The sequence below is a fragment of the Oncorhynchus nerka genome, linkage group LG14, assembly GCF_034236695.1.
Source record: "Oncorhynchus nerka isolate Pitt River linkage group LG14, Oner_Uvic_2.0, whole genome shotgun sequence".
In the NCBI taxonomy this organism is placed as follows: Eukaryota; Metazoa; Chordata; class Actinopteri; order Salmoniformes; family Salmonidae; genus Oncorhynchus; species Oncorhynchus nerka.
The window spans coordinates 95,246,528-95,270,006 of record NC_088409.1 but is presented as its reverse complement, the minus strand read 5'-3'; the positions used below and the strand labels follow the sequence as shown (position 1 = coordinate 95,270,006).

General features: G+C 41.5%; 1 protein-coding gene across 2 annotated transcripts; it reads left to right on the top strand.

The window, feature by feature from the left end:
- Positions 1-799: 799 nt before the first annotated feature.
- LOC115115738 (urokinase plasminogen activator surface receptor-like) lies at positions 800-7,508 on the top strand. 2 transcript variants are annotated; one of them, XM_029644222.2, is made up of 6 exons: positions 800-904; positions 1,409-1,546; positions 1,719-1,814; positions 5,838-5,990; positions 6,090-6,200; positions 6,376-7,508. In XM_029644222.2, exons 1-6 carry the CDS (start codon positions 856-858, stop codon positions 6,588-6,590), a joined length of 762 nt encoding a protein of 253 aa, XP_029500082.1. In that variant the 5' UTR covers positions 800-855; the 3' UTR covers positions 6,591-7,508. The 2 variants fall into 2 exon arrangements, with proteins under 2 accessions (XP_029500082.1, XP_029500081.1); XM_029644221.2 differs by having other exon boundaries at positions 1,716-1,814.
- The last annotated feature ends 15,971 nt before the right edge of the window (positions 7,509-23,479 follow it).

The window sequence follows — 23,479 nt, the reverse complement described above, 5'->3', positions numbered from 1 at the left end:
ATAGTAGTGGTATCCAGTAGATAGTAATGGTATCCAGTAGATAGTAGTGGTATCCAGTAGATAGTAATGGTATCCAGTAGATAGTAATGGTATTCAGTGTTTTAATCCCATCTAAACCTGAATGAACAGATGTAATAAACAGCTGGGTAAAGTGATGAGGTTGAATTGTTTGGTAGGTTTGCTGTGATCTTGTTGCTACCTCATGAAGTCAGGAGAGCTGACTGAAGGGTCACGGAGTCAGGAGAGCTGACTGAAGGGTCACGGAGTCAGGAGAGCTGACTGAAGGGTCACGGAGTCAGGAGAGCTGATTGAAGGGTCCAGATGTCCAGTCTTTTAGACCGTAGACGTCCAGTCTTTTAGTCAATAGATGTCCAGTCTTTTAGAATGTCCTTACCTAGTATGGAGAGGATTAAAAACACATTGTGTGCCTGAACAATGATTCAAAACACATACTGATACTCATGCACAAACACAGAACATTTCAGCAATTGAATATACTGGGAACATGTTAAGGCATGCAACGGTAACATGACATGCAATATTGGGCTTTTGTTCTGTGCAGTATTATATTTCTCAATTGTCTTTGTTTGAGCCTGAAGGAAATGTGAACGTGATATACTGGTAGGAGTAAGGGTGGGAGCGAAGAGTTAGGTAGATTTGAACATGGTGACAATGTCTGTGTGGTAAATATTCCGGTAGATTGTGGTTGCAATGCCCCAGGAACAAACAAAGATTGAATGACACATCATTCTTATTGTTTTCCATTGTGTCTTTCACTCTTTTGTGACTACACATTATTTATAAGGTCCTGGAAACAGGCATTTGTTGTACTGGTAATCATTGCTTCAGCTCAGAATGAAACACACCATCATTCTCTTACTGGCTTGTATGCTGCTCTGCATTGGTAATATATTCTACATCTTTCATTTGGTTAGTTATATGTTGTAATAAGACAATTGTGTTACTTTCAGACTTAGGTTCGAATACCTGTGTAATTAAGTATTTGTTATTTAAATTCTTATATTCTTGTATATTTGAGTATTTTCAAATAATATTGGTGCCGAATAAACTTCATAAATTAGAAGTATTTGACGGTATATTCAAAACATTTCCTATAAATATCCTACTATTTGAAACAATTCTCAAATTCTTGTTTTCAAATATGTGATCTCAAATAACACTAGGACCAAACAGACCTGGGTTCAATTATATTGAAATATTTACAGTGTTTAAATATTTGTATATTTGAGTATTTTGTAATACATGCCGATACGTTTCACTTGTATATTCTGAATAATCATATCCAAATATTTTAAATTGAAATATATGTGAATTGTGAAAGAAATTAAAATACTTTAAATATGATTTGAACCCAGGTCTGGTGACTGTACATTCATGTTTCTTGTAGCCGTCTCTTGTTCAGCCGCTCTGCAGTGTTTCACCTGTAAAGATCTGGCAGACACCCACTGCTTAGAACAAACCCTGGAGACCTGCAGTGATGGACAAGTGTGTTCCACAAACTCCAGCAGCTCTCTGCGATCCTCCGGTAAGATTAAAACATGTCATTTTATCTAAGCCAGAGAAAACCTCTTGAGACTGCAGTTTGACTACTTGCGTGAATAATTTACATTGTACATTTGAATGGACATAGTAAGTAGTATTAATTAACTTGTCACGTGTTTTGAAATATCCCCTTTGTTTGACTTTTGACATAGTAGTTGTTAATGACAGAGGACGCATCCATTTTAGCATTTGGGACGTTGACATTGATATCCGCTGGGGAAAAGACCGTACAGCAACCAACCCCAACGTTGGTAAGTTAAAACTCAAAAAAATATGTGACGAATTGTTTTCATTGATTATGTTTTCATTCATTATTATAATAAGTGAGTTAGTACCTTCAGAAACTATTCACACCCCTTGACTTTGTCCACATTTTGATGTGTTACAGCCTGAATTTAAAATGGATTACATTAGGAGTTTTTTTCAACAACAGTTATCAGGGAGTTTTTCTAATGCCTCACTAAGAAGAGCATCTATTAGTAGATGGGTAAAACAGCAGACAATGAATATTCCTTTGAGCATGGTGAAGTAATTAATTACTTTGGATGGTGTATCAATACACCCAGTCACTACAAAGGTACAGGTGTCCTTCCTAACTCAGTTGCCGTAGAGGAAGGAAACCGCTCAGGAATTTCACCATGAGGCCAATGGTGACTTTCAAACAGTTACAGAGTTTGATGGCTGTGATAGGAGAAAACAGAGGATGGATCAACAACATTGAGTTGCTAATTGACAGAGTAAAAAGAAGGAAGTCTGTACAGAATAAAAAAATAATCCAAAACCTATTTGCAACATGCCACTAAAGAAATACTGTAAAAAAAAATGTACAAAGCAATTCACTTTTGGTCCTGCATACAAAGTTAAATGTTTGGGGCAAATCCAATACAACATATTACTGAATATTACTTTCCATATTTTCAAGCATAGTGGTGGCTGCATCATGTTATGCGTATGCTTGTGTCGTAACGTTGTATTGATTAATGTGACGACTGCTGCTCATCGAATGATTAACGGTTTATAATTACGTGATTAAATGAATCAGGCAATTATTAACTCATTAACCGGGGGCACCATGGGAAAGTTTGGCTTTGTTGAGTTTCTATTTCCCAAATTAACTCAAAGAATATCAGATTATCGATTTCACAACAGTCACAAATTAATTAATTTCCTCTTTAGTCTCATTCTAAATGTCGCATAATCCTGGAATCTGCACAAACCCGAGTCCCACTAAATAAGTCCGTACCACACAAATTTAGTTGATTACTTATTTACTAGCAAGCTGAAATGATAATATAAGATACACAAACACATGGGTCCCTAGCGGGCCAACACAATATGACACATTTTACACAAAATGGGAATTTCAAAAGACAGAGAGAAGCATGAGAGAAAAGCACACTTAGGTGCATTTGTCAACTATGCTTATTTTAACCCTAACCTTGCCCCGAACTGCTGCTCGTATGGGTCAGAATATAATGATGTGATTACGTGTTGAAGGTCTCCGATGGGGTGTCTTTTCGTGGACCTGGTTCTCACTTCTCTGATGACGGCACGTCTTCGGTTACCGGGTGTAACTCTCGGTTTGTCCTCACGGTGTCAGTGTCCTTTCTCTTAGTGGTCTGTTTCCTCGCCCCTGGTCCTGAAAGGGGTCTTCTGTGGACAGCCAGCCAGCCGTGTAGCTCAGGGCTCCAACGTGGGAATGAAAGTAGTGTAGACACACGATTCCTTGGAGATAATAACCGGGTGGTCCTGCTTGAATTCACCCTCTTAGACTCATCCATAGCACAGGTTTTTAAAAGGTTCCTTTGTCTTCTTCTACCTCGTGTTACGTTTTGGGGTTGCTGACGACTCACACCTTGGCTGTCAAATGTCCAACTGTTCATTCTTAACTCACGTGTTTTATACCCTCGGGTCAGAAATGGGCATTTCTGCCTTCGGGGCAAGTTCTCTGGGCGTAACTAGTTACGAAGCAAGGTCTGGACTTTACTCAGATCCAATTTAGACAACTAACTTCACCTTTCATCTTCACAAAAACATTCTCTTTGATCTAGACATTTTCCACACAGCGTACACTATGCAAACATCAGGTATATCTTGTGAAAACTCTTCAAGTTACAATGTTTTTGTTATAATGTTGTCATTTAACTTTTTATAACATAACAAAAACGACATTCATTTTCATATTCCATCTATCATCATTACTATCGTTTTGACTGACAAAAAATATTGTCCCAACGTCCATTAATTGCATGTTAACTGTTCCAGACGTAGATTCTCCATTAGTCCATACTGAGAGGATTTTGTCTGCTGCCATAAGATTTACAATGGATGTCATCAAACCTCCCACCTTCATACCTCTCGATCCCCCGCTGATGGGTGTGAGAGGCATCTCTGTAGGATTATGGTCCACGGTAACCTGACCCCAACAGACCAGTCATGACACTTGTCATTGTTAAGGACTGGGGAGTTTTTCAGGATAAGCACAGGCAAAATCCTAGAGCAAAACCTGGTTCAGTCTGCTTTCCACCAGACACTGGGAGATGAATTCACCTTTCAGCAGGACAATAACCTGGTTCAGTCTGCTTTCCACCAGACACTGGGAGATGAATTCACCTTTCAGCAGGACAATAACCTGGTTCAGTCTGCTTTCCACCAGACACTGGGAGATGAATTCACCTTTCAGCAGGACAATAACCTGGTTCAGTCTGCTTTCCACCAGACACTGGGAGATGAATTCACCTTTCAGCAGGACAATAACCTGGTTCAGTCTGCTTTCCACCAGACACTGGGAGATGAATTCACCTTTCAGCAGGACAATAACCTGGTTCAGTCTGCTTTCCACCAGACACTGGGAGATGAATTCACCTTTCAGCAGGACAATAACCTGGTTCAGTCTGCTTTCCACCAGACACTGGGAGATGAATTCACCTTTCAGCAGGACAATAACCTGGTTCAGTCTGCTTTCCACCAGACACTGGGAGATGAATTCACCTTTCAGCAGGACAATAACCTGGTTCAGTCTGCTTTCCACCAGACACTGGGAGATGAATTCCCTTTCAGCAGGACAATAACCTGGTTCAGTCTGCTTTCCACCAGACACTGGGAGATGAATTCACCTTTCAGCAGGACAATAACCTGGTTCAGTCTGCTTTCCACCAGACACTGGGAGATGAATTCACCTTTCAGCAGGACAATAACCTGGTTCAGTCTGCTTTCCACCAGACACTGGGAGATGAATTCACCTTTCAGCAGGACAATAACCTGGTTCAGTCTGCTTTGCACCAGACACTGGGAGATGAATTCACCTTTCAGCAGGACAATAACCTGGTTCAGTCTGCTTTCCACCAGACACTGGGAGATGAATTCACCTTTCAGCAGGACAATAACCTGGTTCAGTCTGCTTTCCACCAGACACTGGGAGATGAATTCACCTTTCAGCAGGACAATAACCTGGTTCAGTCTGCTTTCCACCAGACACTGGGAGATGAATTCACCTTTCAGCAAGACAATAACCTGGTTCAGTCTGCTTTCCACCAGACACTGGGAGATGAATTCACCTTTCAGCAGGACAATAACCTAAAACACAAGGCCACATCTACACTGGGAGATGAATTCACCTTTCAGCAGGACAATAACCTAGAACACAAGGCCACATCTACACTGGGAGATGAATTCACCTTTCAGCAGGACAATAACCTTAAACACAAGGCCACATCTACACTGGGAGAATCAAGAAGACAGTGAATGTTCCTGAGTGGCCAGTTTTGACTTAAATCCACTTGAAAATCTATGGCAAGACCTGAAAATGGTTATCTAGCAATGATCAACAACCAATTTGACAGAACGTGAAGAATTTTGAAAAACATAATGGTCCAATGTTGCACAATCCAGGTGTGGAAAGCTCTTAGAGACTTACCCAGAAATACTCACAGCTCTAATCGCTGCCAAAGGTCCTTCTACACAGTATGGACTCAGGGGTGTGAATACTTACAGTACTAGTCAAAAGTTTGGACACAGCTACTCATTCAAGGGTAGAATAATAGTGAAGACAACAAAACTATGAAATAACACATATGGAATCATGTAGTAATCAAACAAGTGTTAAACAAATCGAAATATGTTGTATATTTGAGATTCTTCAAAGTAGCCACCCTTTGCTTTGATGACAGCTTTGCATAGTCTTGGTATTGTCTCATCCAGCACTGAGTATACCTTCTCTAGTACTATCTTACCATTGTTATGAAACATTTCATTTTTTATCTTTTACCTTTCAGTTTCAAACTCAAGTATCAATGAGAGGATCGTGAAGGGATGCATGGACGACCATTTTTGTCAGTCAAGCCCCAAAATGTCTTTGAATATCGGTTTCCATCAATTCACTTCTTCGTGCTGCAACTCATCTGGCTGCAACAGTGACACTTTCTCTGGTAAATATTCTTCTGAACTTTGAACTCCATTGTTCTTTGTTGAATTAGATGATCTTTTGTTGTCTGATCCTTACATGAGTTGTCCTGTTGTTTCTCCAGACGACCCCCACAATGGACTTGAGTGTTTTTCTTGCACTGATCCAGAAGATGAGGTTTGTAATCAGGCTGTGACCTGCCAGGGAGTTCAGGATCACTGTCTTAATGACACAGGTACAGTACATACAATTAATGTGTTTGGTTGTGTTCATGCTATACATTGTCCTTGTGTAATGAATACAGTTATAAGAAATGTTAGGTTTATTTGAATTATCTCTGTAAATTTCATTCATATTGTATTGTTTTTGACAATATATTTTTTAAATCTAATGTAATATTTTCTCTGTAGTGACAGCAAGTAATGGTCGGTCTGTGACTCTTCGAGGCTGTGTCTCCAGGAGTATGTGTGGTTCCGGTTCTGGTTCTGGTTCTGTGTCCTGCTGTGAGGGAAGTCTCTGCAACAGAAACAGGGCTATGAATTCCGCTCAGCCTGTAGCACTTACAGTCCTCGCTCTGCTAGTTGGGATAACAACCACCACACTTCTACAATCAGTCGATCAATGAATATCTTGATTGGGGTTTCTTGAGGATTTGCATATTTTTCTCATGAGGATTAGTTTTGTGGGCATCTACTTCTGGGGCTTTCACACTCTGTATTGTCCAAAGTGTAACGACCTTGTCACTCCCTGACCCACTAGAGTACTGTGGGATCTGTTGCTTGTTGCTCATCAGAAGGCTGCTGAATATAACAATTCTGACCAACAAAAGAATACTTGATGGTGTTGGACAGAAACTCTTCTGAAATTATGCATTTCATTTATTAAACTTGGAGGTTGTGTTGAGTGATGAAATTATGGGTATTCTAACTTTCTTTTCTTTTAATCTAGCCTGTTCGATTACTGTAAAGCTCTTTGTGGTCTAAGCCGGGTTACTGTAAAGCTCTTGGTGGTCTAAGCCGGGTTACTGTAAAGCTCTTTGTGGTCTATGCCGGGTTACTGTAAAGCTCTTTGTGGTCTAAGCCGGGTTACTGTAAAGCTCTTTGTGGTCTAAGCCGGGTTACTGTAAAGCTCTTTGTGGTCTAAGCCGGGTTACTGTAAAGCTCTTTGTGGTCTAAGCCGGATTACTGTAAAGCTCTTTGTGGTCTAAGCCGGGTTACTGTAAAGCTCTTTGTGGTCTAAGCCAGGTTTCTGCAAAGCTCTTTGTGGTCTAGGCCGGGTTACTGTAAAGCTCTTTGTGGTCTAAGCCGGGTTACTGTAAAGCTCTTTGTGGTCTAAGCCGGGTTACTGTAAAGCTCTTTGTGGTTTAGGCCAGGTTCCTGCAAAGCTCTTTGTGGTCTAGGCCAGGTTCCTGCAAAGCTCTTTGTGACAACTGTTGATGTAAAAGGGACTTACATTTTATTGATTGATGAATTAACAAATGTACATCAACACAGGCATTTAATCAAACATGTTAATAAATAATAATAAACATTCATACTACTTACTTTCTGTCGTTTTCCTCTGTTGTGTATCGTGTTAAGATTTGATAATTACTCCCATCAACATCACACAACATAGACTTGATAATACATCCCACAAAAACCTATTTCAATTTTAACAGTAAAAGAGGACTACATTTCTGCCATCACTGACACACACACACACACACACACACACACACACACACACACACACACACACACACACACACACACACACACACACACACTTCACTGTGGATGTGTTTAACTATACTTGTGGGGACCAGAAGTCCCCACAAGAATAGTAAACAAACCAGAATTTGATGAACTGGGGACATTTTATTGGTCCCCACAAGCTCAAATGCTAATTATAGGGGTTTAGGGTTAAGGTTAGAATTAGTGTTAGGGTTAGGGCTATACACCAAGTCACTTGGCTCTGTCATAACCTCACATGGTCTCTCCTATCATTGCTATGCAGACGACACACAATTAATCTTCTCCTTTCCCCCTTCTGATGACCAGGTGGCGAATCGCATCTCTGCATGTCTGGCAGACATATCAGTGTGGATGACGGATCACCACCTCAAGCTGAACCTCGGCAAGACGGAGCTGCTCTTCCTCCCGGGGAAGGACTGCCCGTTCCATGATCTCGCCATCACGGTTGACAACTCCATTGTGTCCTCCTCCCAGAGCGCTAAAAACCTTGGCGTGATCCTGGACAACACCCTGTCGTTCTCAACTAACATCAAGGCGGTGGCCCGTTCCTGTAGGTTCATGCTCTACAACATCCGCAGAGTACGACCCTGCCTCACACAGGAAGCGGCGCAGGTCCTAATCCAGGCACTTGTCATCTCCCGTCTGGATTACTGCAACTCGCTGTTGGCTGGGCTCCTGCCTGTGCCATTAAACCCCTACAACTCATCCAGAACGCCGCAGCCCGTCTGGTGTTCAACCTTCCCAAGTTCTCTCACGTCACCCCACTCCTCCGCTCTCTCCACTGGCTTCCAGTTGAAGCTCGCATCCGCTACAAGACCATGGTGCTTGCCTACGGAGCTGTGAGGGGAACGGCACCTCAGTACCTCCAGGCTCTGATCAGGCCCTACACCCAAACAAGGGCACTGCGTTCATCCACCTCTGGCCTGCTCGCCTCCCTACCACTGAGGAAGCACAGTTCCCGCTCAGCCCAGTCAAAACTGTTCGCTGCTCTGGCCCCCCAATGGTGGAACAAACTCCCTCACGACGCCAGGACAGCGGAGTCAATCACCACCTTCCGGAGACACCTGAAACCCCACCTCTTTATTAAGGAATACCTAGGATAGGATAAAGTAATCCTTCTCACCCCCCCCCCCCCTTAAAAGATTTAGATGCACTATTGTAAAGTGGCTGTTCCACTGGATGTCTTAAGGTGAACGCACCAATTTGTAAGTCGCTCTGGATAAGAGCGTCTGCTAAATGACTTAAATGTAAATGTAAATGTTAGGAGCTAGGGTAAGGTTTAGGGTAAGGGGTTAGGGATAATAGGATTTTGAATGGGACTGAATTGTATGTCCCCACAAGGTTGGCTGCGCAAGACTATATGTGTGTGTGTCTTGCTCATTTGAGCTTTGAAGTGAGATTGCATAAACCCAGCCTCCACTCCACCTCTCCTCTATTCCAGAATAATATCAAGATGAAACCGTGAGCTCAGAGGTGCCACCCTTAAGTAGGGGATCACAGCCTGCTCATTAAAGATACTCTGAGAACCCCAGCTGTCTGTATGGACGGCGACAGTATATCCGGAGAGAGCCAGGATTCTGTGAAACAGAGTATGTTATTGTCCCTGATGTCTCTCTGGAAGGAGATCCTCGCCCTGAGCTTGTCCAGAGACTGAACATTAGCGAGTAATATACTCTGAAGCAGTGGATGGTGTGCACGCCTCCTGAGTCGGACTAGAAGTCCACTCCGAATACCTCTTGGAGTTAAATCGCCTTAAGGGGGTCAAACAAAGGATCGAATTCAGGAAAGTCGCATTTCTAATCGAAATGCTTGTGAGTTACTGGGGCGGCAGGGTAGCCTAGTGGTTAGAGCGTTGGGCTAGTAACCGGACTAGTAACCGAAAGGTTGCAAGTTCGAATCCCCGAGCTGACAAGGTACAAATCTGTCGTTCTGCCCCTGAACAGGCAGTTAACCCACTGTTCCTAGGCCGTCATTGAAAATAAGAATTTGTTCTTAACTGACTTGCCTAGTAAAATAAATAAAAAATAAAATAAAAACTGCTGCTCTGATACCCAACAGTTATTTTCCAGCTGTTTGTAATAATGCAAAAAAACAACATTCTGGGCTAATAATGTAAGAAATAACACAAAAACATTGTTCACATCACTGACAATCTGAAATGGTCCATATAGACAGTGTGGTGAATAAGGCTCAACAGCAAGTCAGCTTGGCCCCTAAGACCCTGACACACTTTTACAGATGCACCATTGAGAGCATCCTGTCGGGCTGTATCACCCGCCTGGTACGGCAACTGCACCGTCCGCAACCCTCTCCAGAGGGTCTGCCCCAACGCATCACCGGGGGCATACTGCCTGCCCTCCAGGACATCTATAGCACACGATGTCACAGGAAGGCCAAGATCATCAAGGACCTCAGCCACCCGAGCGACAGCCTGTTCACCTCACTATCATCCAGAAGGCGAGGTCAGTACAGGTGCATCAAAGCTGGGACCGAGAGACTGAAAAACAGCTTCTATCTCAAGGCCATCAGACTATTAAAATAGATATTACTAGCCGGGCCTCCACCCAGTACCATGCCCTGAATTTAATCACTGTCATTAGCCAGCTACCACCCGGCTACTCAACCCTGCACCCAAGAGGCTGCTGCGCTATATACATGGAACACTGGTCACTTTAATAATGGAACACTGGTCACTATAATAATGGAACACTGGTCACTATAATAATGGAACACTGGTCACTTTAATAATGGAACACTGGTCACTTTAATAATGGAACACTGGTCACTTTAATAATGGATCACTGGTCACTATAATAATGGAACACTGATCACTTTAATAATGGAACACTGGTCCCTTTTATAACGGAACACTGGTCAATTTAATAATGGAACACTGGTCCCTTTAATAATGGAACACTGGTCACTTTAATAATGGAACACTGGTCACTTCAATAATGGAACACTGGTCCCTTTAATAATGGAACACTGGTCACTTTAATAATGGAACACTGGTCACTTTAATAATGGAACACTGGTCCCTTTAATAATGGAACACTGGTCCCTTTAATAATGTTTAAACACTGTTTTACCCATTTCATACAGTACAAGTTAAAAGTTTGGACACATAGCCACCCTTTGCCTTGATGACAGCTTTGCACACTCTTGGCATTCTCTCAACCAGCTTCACCTGGAATGCTTTTCCAACAGCCTTGAAGGATTTCCCACATATGCTGAGCACTTGTTGGCTACTTTTCCTTCACTCTGCAGTCCAAGTCATCTCAAACCATCTCAATTGGGTTGAGGTCGGGTGATTGTAGAGGCCAGGTCATCTGATGCAGCACTCCATCACTCTCCTTGGTCAAATAGTCCTTATACAGCCTGGAGGTGTGTTTTGGGTCATTGTCCTGTTGAAAAACAAATGATCCGTATAGAACATGTGTGTCTGTGTGCTCAGTGTCTGTGAGTGTGTGGTGTGTGTGTCTGTGTGCTCAGTGTCTGAGAGTGTGTGGTGTGTGTGTCTGTGTGCTCATTGTCTGTGAGTGTGGTGTGTGTGTGTCTGTGTGCTCATTGTCTGTGAGTATGTGTCTGTGTGCTCTGTAGCTGTAAGTGTGTGTCTGTGTTCTCAGTGTCCGTGAGTGTGTGGTGTGTGTGTCTCTGTGCTCATTGTCTGTGAGTGTGTGTCTGTGTGCTCTGTAGCTGTAAGTGTGTGTCTGTGTGCTCTGTAGCTGTAAGTGTGTGTGTCTGTGTGCTCAGTGTCCGTGAGTGTGTGGTGTGTGTGTGTCTGTGCGTGTGTGGTGTGTGTGTCTGTGTGCTCAGTGTCTGTGAGTGTGTGTCTGTGTGCTCTGTAGCTGTAAGTGTGTGTGTCTGTGTGCTCAGTGTCCGTGAGTGTGTGTCTGTGTGCTCTGTAGCTGTAAGTGTGTGTGTCTGTGTGCTCAGTGTCCGTGAGTGTGTGTCTGTGTGCTCTGTAGCTGTAAGTGTGTGTGTCTGTGTGCTCAGTGTCCGTGAGTGTGTGTCTATGTGCTCAGATTACAATATGTTTTGAGCTTATTGATCATTTTGGTGTTCGAACAGGTTTTTTTCTATTTATTTTTTAAAGACAAGTCGAAGTACAGTACCCGAAGTCTACGCCTCTTCGTCAGCGATTGGTCAACACTACTATTCCTAGTAGCAGTTGGAACTATGGACACAATTCTACAATTAAGTGTTTGTTGTCAATCAAAGGGAGACGACTAGTTTTCATGCACATGTTTCCACTTCAGAAATACTGCACCAAACATCTTAGTTTGACGTGAAATTGCGTAACTAATACCTCCTCGGCATAAACGTCAAAATTAATGACTGTTTTCTTAATTTATCTTTATCTTAATTAATTCAGCCTATTTTGAGGAAGTGTTTCTGGGTAGGTTGTTGCTACGGTATCTCAAGATAGAAAAACAACAGTAATTTGTTCAAATTTTTCAAGCGAATGTGTTTGGGGAATATGCAATCACAGACGTTTGTTTGACCTAGCCGAGTTCTGCTGGAAGCAACCTGAACATACATATGTGGACACCTGAAGTGGGGTGAAAAGGTCAAACTCCAAGGTCACAGTCAAAATGACGCATCAGCACTTGTCTGCTTCCTGGTTAACTGCGGGAGAACACACACACACACACACACACACACACACACACACACACACACACACACATACACACACACATACACACACACACACACACACACACACACACACATACACACATACACACACACACACACACACACACACACACACACATACACACACACACACACACACACACACACACACACACACACACACACACACACACACACACATACACACACACACACACACACACGCACACACACGTAGCCTAACAATTAGAGTGTTGGGCCAGTAACTCAGAATCCCTGAGTCGACAAGGTAAAAAAGAACTGTCGATGTGCCGTTGAGCAAAGCACTTGACCCTAATTTCCCCATGACCCCTCTCTCTGAGGGGGTTTCAGAGAGTTGGGATATAAAACATATTTAAAAATTCTAATTAACACAGGTGAGTGCATACACACTTGTACATGTGTGAAAACGAATAAACACGAAACAAATGATTATATATATTTTTATAACACACAGACTTTCCTAGATGAGAGCTGACACTAGAGGGAGCTGTTGGTCTGGTGGTTCAACCCTGTGAGCTGGTTTTACACAGAGGTTCAATCAAATCAATACAATTAAAAATGGTAACACAAGAGGAATCCAATACACAATATTTGAGCGGTGTGCTGCTATATACAGGGAGTACCAGTACCAGATCAATGTGCTGCTATATACAGGAAGTACCAGATCAATGTGCTGTTATATACAGGGAGTACCAGTACCAGATCAATGTGCTGCTATATACAGGAAGTACCAGATCAATGTGCTGTTATATACAGGAAGTACCAGATCAATGTGCTGTTATATACAGGAAGTACCAGATCAATGTGCTGTTATATACAGGGAGTACCAGATCAATGTGCTGTTATATACAGGGAGAACCAGTACCAGATCAATGTGCTGCTATATACAGGAAGTACCAGATCAATGTGCTGTTATATACAGGAAGTACCAGATCAATGTGCTGTTATATACAGGGAGAACCAGTACCAGATCAATGTGCTGCTATATACAGGAAGTACCAGATCAATGTGCTGTTATATACAGGGAGTACCAGTACCAGATCAATGTGCTGCTATATACAGGGAGAACCAGTACCAGATCAATGTGCTGCTATATACAGGGAGAACCAGTACCAGATCAATGTGCTGCTATATACAGGGAGTACCAGTACCAGATCAATGTGCTGCTATATACAGGGAGTACCAGTACCAGATCAATGTGCTGCTATATACAGGGAGTACCAGTACCAGAACAATGTGCTGCTATATACAGGGAGTACCAGTACCCGATCAATGTGCTGCTATATACAGGGAGTACCAGTACCAGATCAATGTGCTGCGATATACAGGGAGTACCAGATCAATGTGCTGTTATATACAGGGAGTACCAGTACCAGATCAATGTGCTGCTATACACAGGGAGTACCAGTACCAGATCAATGTGCTGCTATATACAGGAAGTACCAGATCAATGTGCTGTTATATACAGGGAGTACCAGTACCAGATCAATGTGCTGCTATATACAGGGAGAACCAGTACCAGATCAATGTGCTGCTATATACAGGGAGAACCAGTACCAGATCAATGTGCTGCTATATACAGGGAGTACCAGTACCAGATCAATGTGCTGCTATATACAGGGAGTACCAGTACCAGATCAATGTGCTGCTATATACAGGGAGTACCAGTACCAGAACAATGTGCTGCTATATACAGGGAGTACCAGTACCCGATCAATGTGCTGCTATATACAGGGAGTACCAGTACCAGATCAATGTGCTGCGATATACAGGGAGTACCAGATCAATGTGCTGTTATATACAGGGAGTACCAGTACCAGATCAATGTGCTGCTATATACAGGGAGAACCAGTACCAGATCAATGTGGAGCTATATACAGGGAGTACCAGTACCAGATCAATGTGCTGCTATATACAGGGAGTACCAGTACCAGATCAATGTGCTGCTATATACAGGGAGTACCAGTACCAGATCAATGTGCTGCTATATACAGGTAGTACCAGTACCAGATCAATGTGCTGCTATATACAGGGAGTACCAGTACCAGATCAATGTGCTCCTGTATAAACAGGGAGTACCAGTACCAGATCAATGTGGAGCTATATACAGGGAGTACCAGTACCAGATCAATGTGGAGCTATATACAGGTAGTACCAGTACCAGATCAATGTGCTGCTATATACAGGGAGTACCAGTACCAGATCAATGTGCTGCTATATACAGGGAGAACCAGTACCAGAACAATGTGCTGCTATATACAGGGAGTACCAGATCAATGTGCTGTTTTATACAGGGAGTACCAGTACCAGATCAATGTGCTGCTATATACAGGGAGAACCAGTACCAGATCAATGTGCTGCTATATACAGGGAGTACCAGGACCAGATCAATGTGCTGCTATATACAGGGAGTACCAGTACCAGATCAATGTGCTGCTATATACAGGGAGTACCAGTACCAGATCAATGTGCTGCTATATACAGGGAGTACCAGTACCAGATCAATGTGCTGCTATATACAGGAAGTACCAGTACTAGATCAATGTGCTGCTATATACAGGGAGTACCAGTACCAGATCAATGTGCTGCTATATACAGGGAGAACCAGTACCAGATCAATGTGGAGCTATATACAGGGAGTACCAGTACCAGATCAATGTGCTGCTATATACAGGGAGTACCAGTACCAGATCAATGTGCTGCTATATACAGGGAGTACCAGTACCAGATCAATGTGCTGCTATATACAGGGAGTACCAGTACCAGAACAATGTGCTGCTATATACAGGGAGAACCAGATCAATGTGCTGTTATATACAGGGAGTACCAGTACCAGATCAATGTGCTGCTATATACAGGGAGAACCAGTACCAGATCAATGTAGAGCTATATACAGGGAGTACCAGTACCAGATCAATGTGGAGCTATATACAGGGAGTACCAGATCAATGTGGAGCTATATACAGGGAGTACCGGTACCAGATCAATGTGGAGCTATATACAGGGAGTACCTGTACCAGATCAATGTGGAGCTATATACAGGGAGTACCTGTACCAGATCAATGTGGAGCTATATACAGGGAGTACCAGTACCAGATCAATGTGGAGCTATATACAGGGAGTACCAGATCAATGTGGAACTATATACAGGGAGTACCAGATCAATGTGGAGCTATATACAGGGAGTACCAGTACCAGATCAATGTGGAGCTATATACAGGGAGAACCAGTACCAGATCAATGTAGAGCTATATACAGGGAGTACCAGTACCAGATCAATGTGGAGCTATATACAGGGAGTACCAGATCAATGTGGAGCTATATACAGGGAGTACCTGTACCATATCAATGTGGAGCTATATACAGGGAGTACCTGTACCAGATCAATGTGGAGCTATATACAGGGAGTACCAGTACCAGATCAATGTGGAGCTATATACAGGGAGTACCTGTACCAGATCAATGTGCTGCTATATACGGGGAGTACCAGTACCAGATCAATGTGGAGCTATGTACAGGGAGTACCAGTACCAGATCAATGTGCTGCTATATACAGGGAGTACCAGATCAATGTGGAGCTATAAACAGGAAGTACCAGTACCAGATCAATGTGGAGCTATATACAGGGAGTACCAGTACCAGATCAATGTGGAGCTATATACAGGGAGTACCAGTACCAGATTAATGTGGAGCTATATACAGGAAGTACCAGTACCAGATCAATGTGCTGCTATATACAGGGAATACCAGTACCAGATCAATGTGGAGCTATATACGGGGAGTACCAGTACCAGATCAATGTGGTGCTATATACAGGGAGTACCAGTACCAGATCAATGTGCTGCTATATACAGGGAGTACCAGTACCAGATCAATGTGCTGGTATATACAGGGAGTACCAGTACCAGATCAATGTGCTGCTATATACAGGGAGAACCAGTACCAGAACAATGTGCTGCTATATACAGGGAGTACCAGATCAATGTGCTGTTTTATACAGGGAGTACCAGTACCAGATCAATGTGCTGCTATATACAGGGAGAACCAGTACCAGATCAATGTGCTGCTATATACAGGGAGTACCAGGACCAGATCAATGTGCTGGTATATACAGGGAGTACCAGTACCATATCAATGTGCTGCTATATACAGGGAGAACCAGTACCAGAACAATGTGCTGCTATATACAGGGAGTACCAGATCAATGTGCTGTTTTATACAGGGAGTACCAGTACCAGATCAATGTGCTGCTATATACAGGGAGAACCAGTACCAGATCAATGTGCTGCTATATACAGGGAGTACCAGGACCAGATCAATGTGCTGCTATATACAGGGAGTACCAGTACCAGATCAATGTGCTGCTATATACAGGGAGTACCAGTACCAGATCAATGTGCTGCTATATACAGGGAGTACCAGTACCAGATCAATGTGCTGCTATATACAAGAAGTACCAGTACTAGATCAATGTGCTGCTATATACAGGGAGTACCAGTACCAGATCAATGTGCTGCTATATACAGGGAGAACCAGTACCAGATCAATGTGGAGCTATATACAGGGAGTACCAGTACCAGATCAATGTGCTGCTATATACAGGGAGTACCAGTACCAGATCAATGTGCTGCTATATACAGGGAGTACCAGTACCAGATCAATGTGCTGCTATATACAGGGAGTACCAGTACCAGATCAATGTGCTGCTATATACAGGGAGTACCAGTACCAGATCAATGTGGAGCTATATACAGGGAGAACCAGATCAATGTGCTGCTATATACAGGGAGAACCAGTACCAGAACAATGTGCTGCTATATACAGGGAGAACCAGATCAATGTGCTGTTATATACAGGGAGTACCAGTACCAGATCAATGTGCTGCTATATACAGGGAGAACCAGTACCAGATCAATGTAGAGCTATATACAGGGAGTACCAGTACCAGATCAATGTGGAGCTATATACAGGGAGTACCAGATCAATGTGGAGCTATATACAGGGAGTACCTGTACCAGATCAATGTGGAGCTATATACAGGGAGTACCTGTACCAGATCAATGTGGAGCTATATACAGGGAGTACCTGTACCAGATCAATGTGGAGCTATATACAGGGAGTACCAGTACCAGATCAATGTGGAGCTATATACAGGGAGTACCAGATCAATGTGGAACTATATACAGGGAGTACCAGATCAATGTGGAGCTATATACAGGGAGTACCAGTACCAGATCAATGTGGAGCTATATACAGGGAGTACCAGATCAATGTGGAGCTATATACAGGGAGAACCAGTACCAGATCAATTTAGAGCTATATACAGGGAGAACCAGTACCAGATCAATGTGGAGCTATATACAGGGAGTACCAGATCAATGTGGAGCTATATACAGGGAGTACCTGTACCAGATCAATGTGGAGCTATATACAGGGAGTACCTGTACCAGATCAATGTGGAGCTATATACAGGGAGTACCTGTACCAGATCAATGTGGAGCTATATACAGGGAGTACCAGTACCAGATCAATGTTGAGCTATATACAGGGAGTACCTGTACCAGATCAATGTGGAGCTATATACAGGGAGTACCTGTACCAGATCAATGTGCTGCTATATACAGGGAGTACCAGTACCAGATCAATGTGGAGCTATGTACAGGGAGTACCAGTACCAGATCAATGTGCTGCTATATACAGGGAGTACCAGATCAATGTGGCGCTATAAACAGGAAGTACCAGTACCAGATCAATGTGGAGCTATATACAGGGAGTACCAGTACCAGATCAATGTGGAGCTATATACAGGGAGTACCAGTACCAGATTAATGTGGAGCTATATACAGGAAGTACCAGTACCAGATCAATGTGCTGCTATATACAGGGAGTACCAGTACCAGATCAATGTGGAGCTATATACGGGGAGTACCAGTACCAGATCAATGTGGAGCTATATACAGGAAGTACCAGTACCAGATTAATGTGGAGCTATATACAGGGAGTACCAGTACCAGATCAATGTGGAGCTATATACAGGGAGTACCAGATCAATGTGGAGCTATATACAGGGAGTACCAGTACCAGATCAATGTGGAGCTATATACAGGGAGTACCAGTACCAGATCAATGTGCTGCTATATACAGGGAGTACCAGTACCAGATCAATGTGGAGCTATATACAGGGAGTACCAGATCAAAGTGGAGCTATATACAGGAAGTACCAGATCAATGTGGAGCTATATACAGGAAGTACCAGATCAATGTGCAGCTACATACAGGAAGTACCAGATCAATGTGCAGCTATATACAGGAAGTACCAGATCAATGTGGAGCTATATACAGGCAGTACCATATCAATGTGGAGCTATATACAGGAAGTACCAGATCAATGTGGAGCTATATACAGGAAGTACCAGATCAATGTGCAGCTACATACAGGAAGTACCAGATCAATGTGGAGCTATATACAGGGAGTACCAGATCAATGTGCTGCTATATACAGGGAGAACCAGTACCAGATCAATGTGCTTCTATATACAGGGAGTACCAGATCAATGTGCTGCTATATACAGGGAGAACCAGATCAATGTGGAGCTATAAACAGGAAGTACCAGTACCAGATCAATGTGGAGCTATATACAGGGAGTACCAGTACCAGATCAATGTGGAGCTATATACAGGGAGTACCAGTACCAGATTAATGTGCTGCTATATACAGGAAGTACCAGTACCAGATCAATGTGCTGTTATATACAGGTAGTACCAGTACCAGATCAATGTGGAACTCTATACAGGAAGTACCAGTACCAGATCAATGTGGAGCTATATACAGGAAGTACCAGTAACAGATCAATGTGCTGCTATATACAGGGAGTACCAGTACCAGATCAATGTGCTGCTATATACAGGGAGAACCAGTACCAGATCAATGTGGAGCTATATACAGGGAGTACCAGTACCAGATCAATGTGCTGCTATATACAGGGAGTACCAGTACCAGATCAATGTGCTGCTATATACAGGGAGTACCAGTACCAGATCAATGTGCTGCTATATACAGGGAGTACCAGTACCAGAACAATGTGCTGCTATATACAGGGAGAACCAGATCAATGTGCTGTTATATACAGGGAGTACCAGTACCAGATCAATGTGCTGCTATATACAGGGAGAACCAGTACCAGATCAATGTAGAGCTATATACAGGAGTACCAGTACCAGATCAATGTGGAGCTATATACAGGAGTACCAGATCAATGTGGAGCTATATACAGGAGTACCGGTACCAGATCAATGTGGAGCTATATACAGGAGTACCTGTACCAGATCAATGTGGAGCTATATACAGGAGTACCTGTACCAGATCAATGTGGAGCTATATACAGGAGTACCAGTACCAGATCAATGTGGAGCTATATACAGGGAGTACCAGATCAATGTGGAACTATATACAGGGAGTACCAGATCAATGTGGAGCTATATACAGGGAGTACCAGTACCAGATCAATGTGGAGCTATATACAGGGAGAACCAGTACCAGATCAATGTAGAGCTATATACAGGGAGTACCAGTACCAGATCAATGTGGAGCTATATACAGGGAGTACCAGATCAATGTGGAGCTATATACAGGGAGTACCTGTACCATATCAATGTGGAGCTATATACAGGGAGTACCTGTACCAGATCAATGTGCTGCTATATACGGGGAGTACCAGTACCAGATCAATGTGGAGCTATGTACAGGGAGTACCAGTACCAGATCAATGTGCTGCTATATACAGGGAGTACCAGATCAATGTGGAGCTATAAACAGGAAGTACCAGTACCAGATCAATGTGGAGCTATATATCAGAATAGATGATAATAATAAGGTATTTGAGGTAGATATGTACATGAAGGCAGGGTAAAATGACCAGGATAGATAAAGTTATCAGGATAGATAATAATAGGAGTAAAATATAGAACAGAGTGGCAGCAGCAACTTATGAGTGTGAACGTGTGTGTGTGTGTGTTGTGTGAGTATGCAGTGTATTGGAATGTGTGTGGGTTTGTGTGAGAGTGTCAGTTTAGTGTGTGAGTGTGTATATAGTGTGTATATATAGTCTAGTGAGTGTATATAGTGTCTATATATAGTCTAGTGAGTGTGTATATAGTGTCTATATATAGTCTAGTGTGTATATATAGTCTAGTGAGTCTATATAGTGTCTATATATAGTCTAGTGAGTGTATATATAGTGTCTATATATAGTCTAGTGAGTGTGTATATAGTGTGTATATATAGTCTAGTGAGTGTATATAGTGTGTATATATAGTCTAGTGAGTGTATATAGTGTCTATATATAGTCTAGTGAGTGTGTATATAGTGTGTATATATAGTCTAGTGAGTGTGTATATAGTGTCTATATATAGTCTAGTGAGTGTGTATATAGTGTGTATATATAGTCTAGTGAGTGTGTATATATAGTCTCGTGAGTGTGTATATAGTGTCTATATAGTCTAGTGAGTGTGTATATAGTGTGTATATATAGTCTAGTGAGTGTGTATATATTGTGTATATATAGTCTAGTGAGTGTGTATCTGGTGTGTATATATAGTCTAGTGAGTGTATATAGTGTGTATATATAGTCTAGTGAGTGTGTATATAGTGTGTATATATAGTCTAGTGAGTGTGTATATATTGTGTATATATAGTCTAGTGAGTGTGTATCTGGTGTGTATATATAGTCTAGTGAGTGTATATAGTGTGTATATATAGTCTAGTGAGTGTGTATATAGTGTGTATATATAGTCTAGTGAGTGTATATAGTGTGTATATATAGTCTAGTGAGTGTGTATATAGTGTGTATATATAGTCTAGTGAGTGTGTATATAGTGTGTATATATAGTCTAGTGAGTGTGTATATATTGTGTATATATAGTCTAGTGAGTGTGTATCTGGTGTGTATACATAGTCTAGTGAGTGTATATAGTGTGTATATATAGTCTAGTGAGTGTGTATATAGTGTGTATATATAGTCTAGTGAGTGTGTATATAGTGTGTATATATAGTCTCGTGAGTGTGTATATAGACATTTAACATTTACATTTAAGTCATTTAGCAGACGCTCTTATCCAGAGCGACTTACAAATATAGTGTGTATATATAGTCTAGTGAGTGTCTATATAGTGTGTATATATAGTCTAGTGAGTGTGTATATAGTGTGTATATGTAGTCTAGTGAGTGTGTATATATTGTGTATATATAGTCTAGTGAGTGTGTATATAGTGTGTATATATAGTCTAGTGAGTGTGTATCTGGTGTGTATATATAGTCTAGTGAGTGTATATAGTGTGTATATATAGTCTAGTGAGTGTGTATATAGTGTGTATATATAGTCTAGTGAGTGTGTATATATTGTGTATATATAGTCTAGTGAGTGTGTATCTGGTGTGTATATATAGTCTAGTGAGTGTATATATAGTCTAGTGAGTGTGTATATAGTGTGTATATATTGTCTAGTGAGTGTGTAGATAGTGTGTATATATAGTCCAGTGAGTGTGTATATAGTGTGTATATATAGTCTAGTGAGTATGTATATATTGTGTATATATAGTCCAGTGAGTGTGTATATAGTGTGTATATATAGTCTAGTGAGTGTGTATATATTGTGTATATATAGTCTAGTGAGTGTCTACATAGTGTGTATATATAGTCTAGTGAGTGTGTATATAGTGTGTATACATAGTCTAGTGAGTGTGTATATAGTGTGTATATATAGTCTAGTGAGTGTGTATATAGTGTGTATATATAGTCTAGTGAGTGTGTATCTGGTGTGTATATATAGTCTAGTGAGTGTATATATAGTCTAGTGAGTGTGTATATAGTGTGTATATATAGTCTAGTGAGTGTGTATATAGTGTGTATATATTGTCTAGTGAGTGTGTATATAGTGTGTATATATAGTCTAGTGAGTGTGTATATAGTGTGTATATATAGTCTAGTGAGTGTGTATATAGTGTGTATATATAGTCTAGTGAGTGTGTATATAGTGTGTATATATAGTCTAGTGAGTGTGTATATATTGTGTATATATAGTCCAGTGAGTGTGTATCTGGTGTGTATATATAGTCTAGTGAGTGTGTATATAGTGCGTATATATAGTCTAGTGAGTGTGTATATAGTGTGTATATATAGTCTAGTGAGTGTGTATATAGTGTGTATATATAGTCTAGTGAGTGTGTATATATTGTGTATATATAGTCCAGTGAGTGTGTATCTGGTGTGTATATATAGTCTAGTGAGTGTGTATATAGTGTGTATATATAGTCTAGTGAGTGTGTATATAGTGTGTATACATAGTCTAGTGAGTGTGTATATATTGTGTATATATAGTCTAGTGAGTGTGTATATAGTGTGTATATATAGTCTAGTGAGTGTGTATATAGTGTGTATATATAGTCTAGTGAGTGTGTATATATTGTGTATATATAGTCTAGTGAGTGTGTATCTGGTGTGTATATATAGTCTAGTGAGTGTATATATAGTCTAGTGAGTGTGTATATAGTGTGTATATATAGTCTAGTGAGTGTGTATATAGTGTGTATATATAGTCTAGTGAGTGTGTATATAGTGTGTATATATAGTCTAGTGAGTGTGTATATAGTGTGTATATATAGTCTAGTGAGTGTGTATCTGGTGTGTATACATAGTCTAGTGAGTGTGTAGATAGTGTGTATATATAGTCTAGTGAGTGTGTATATATTGTGTATATATAGTCTAGTGAGTGTCTACATAGTGTGTATATATAGTCTAGTGAGTGTGTATATAGTGTGTATACATAGTCTAGTGAGTGTGTATATAGTGTGTATACATAGTCTAGTGAGTGTGTAAAGTGGGGCAAAAAAGTATTTAGTCAGCCACCAATTGTGCAAGTTCTCCCACTTAAAAAGATGAGAGAGGCCTGTAATTTTCATCATAGGTACACTTCAACTACGACAGAAAATAATGAGGAAAAACAATCCAGAAAATCACATTGTAGGATTTTCAGCCCCGTCAATGTGAACTAGGAGCTCTCGACCTGCTCCTCTACAGCCCCATCAATGTGAACGGAGG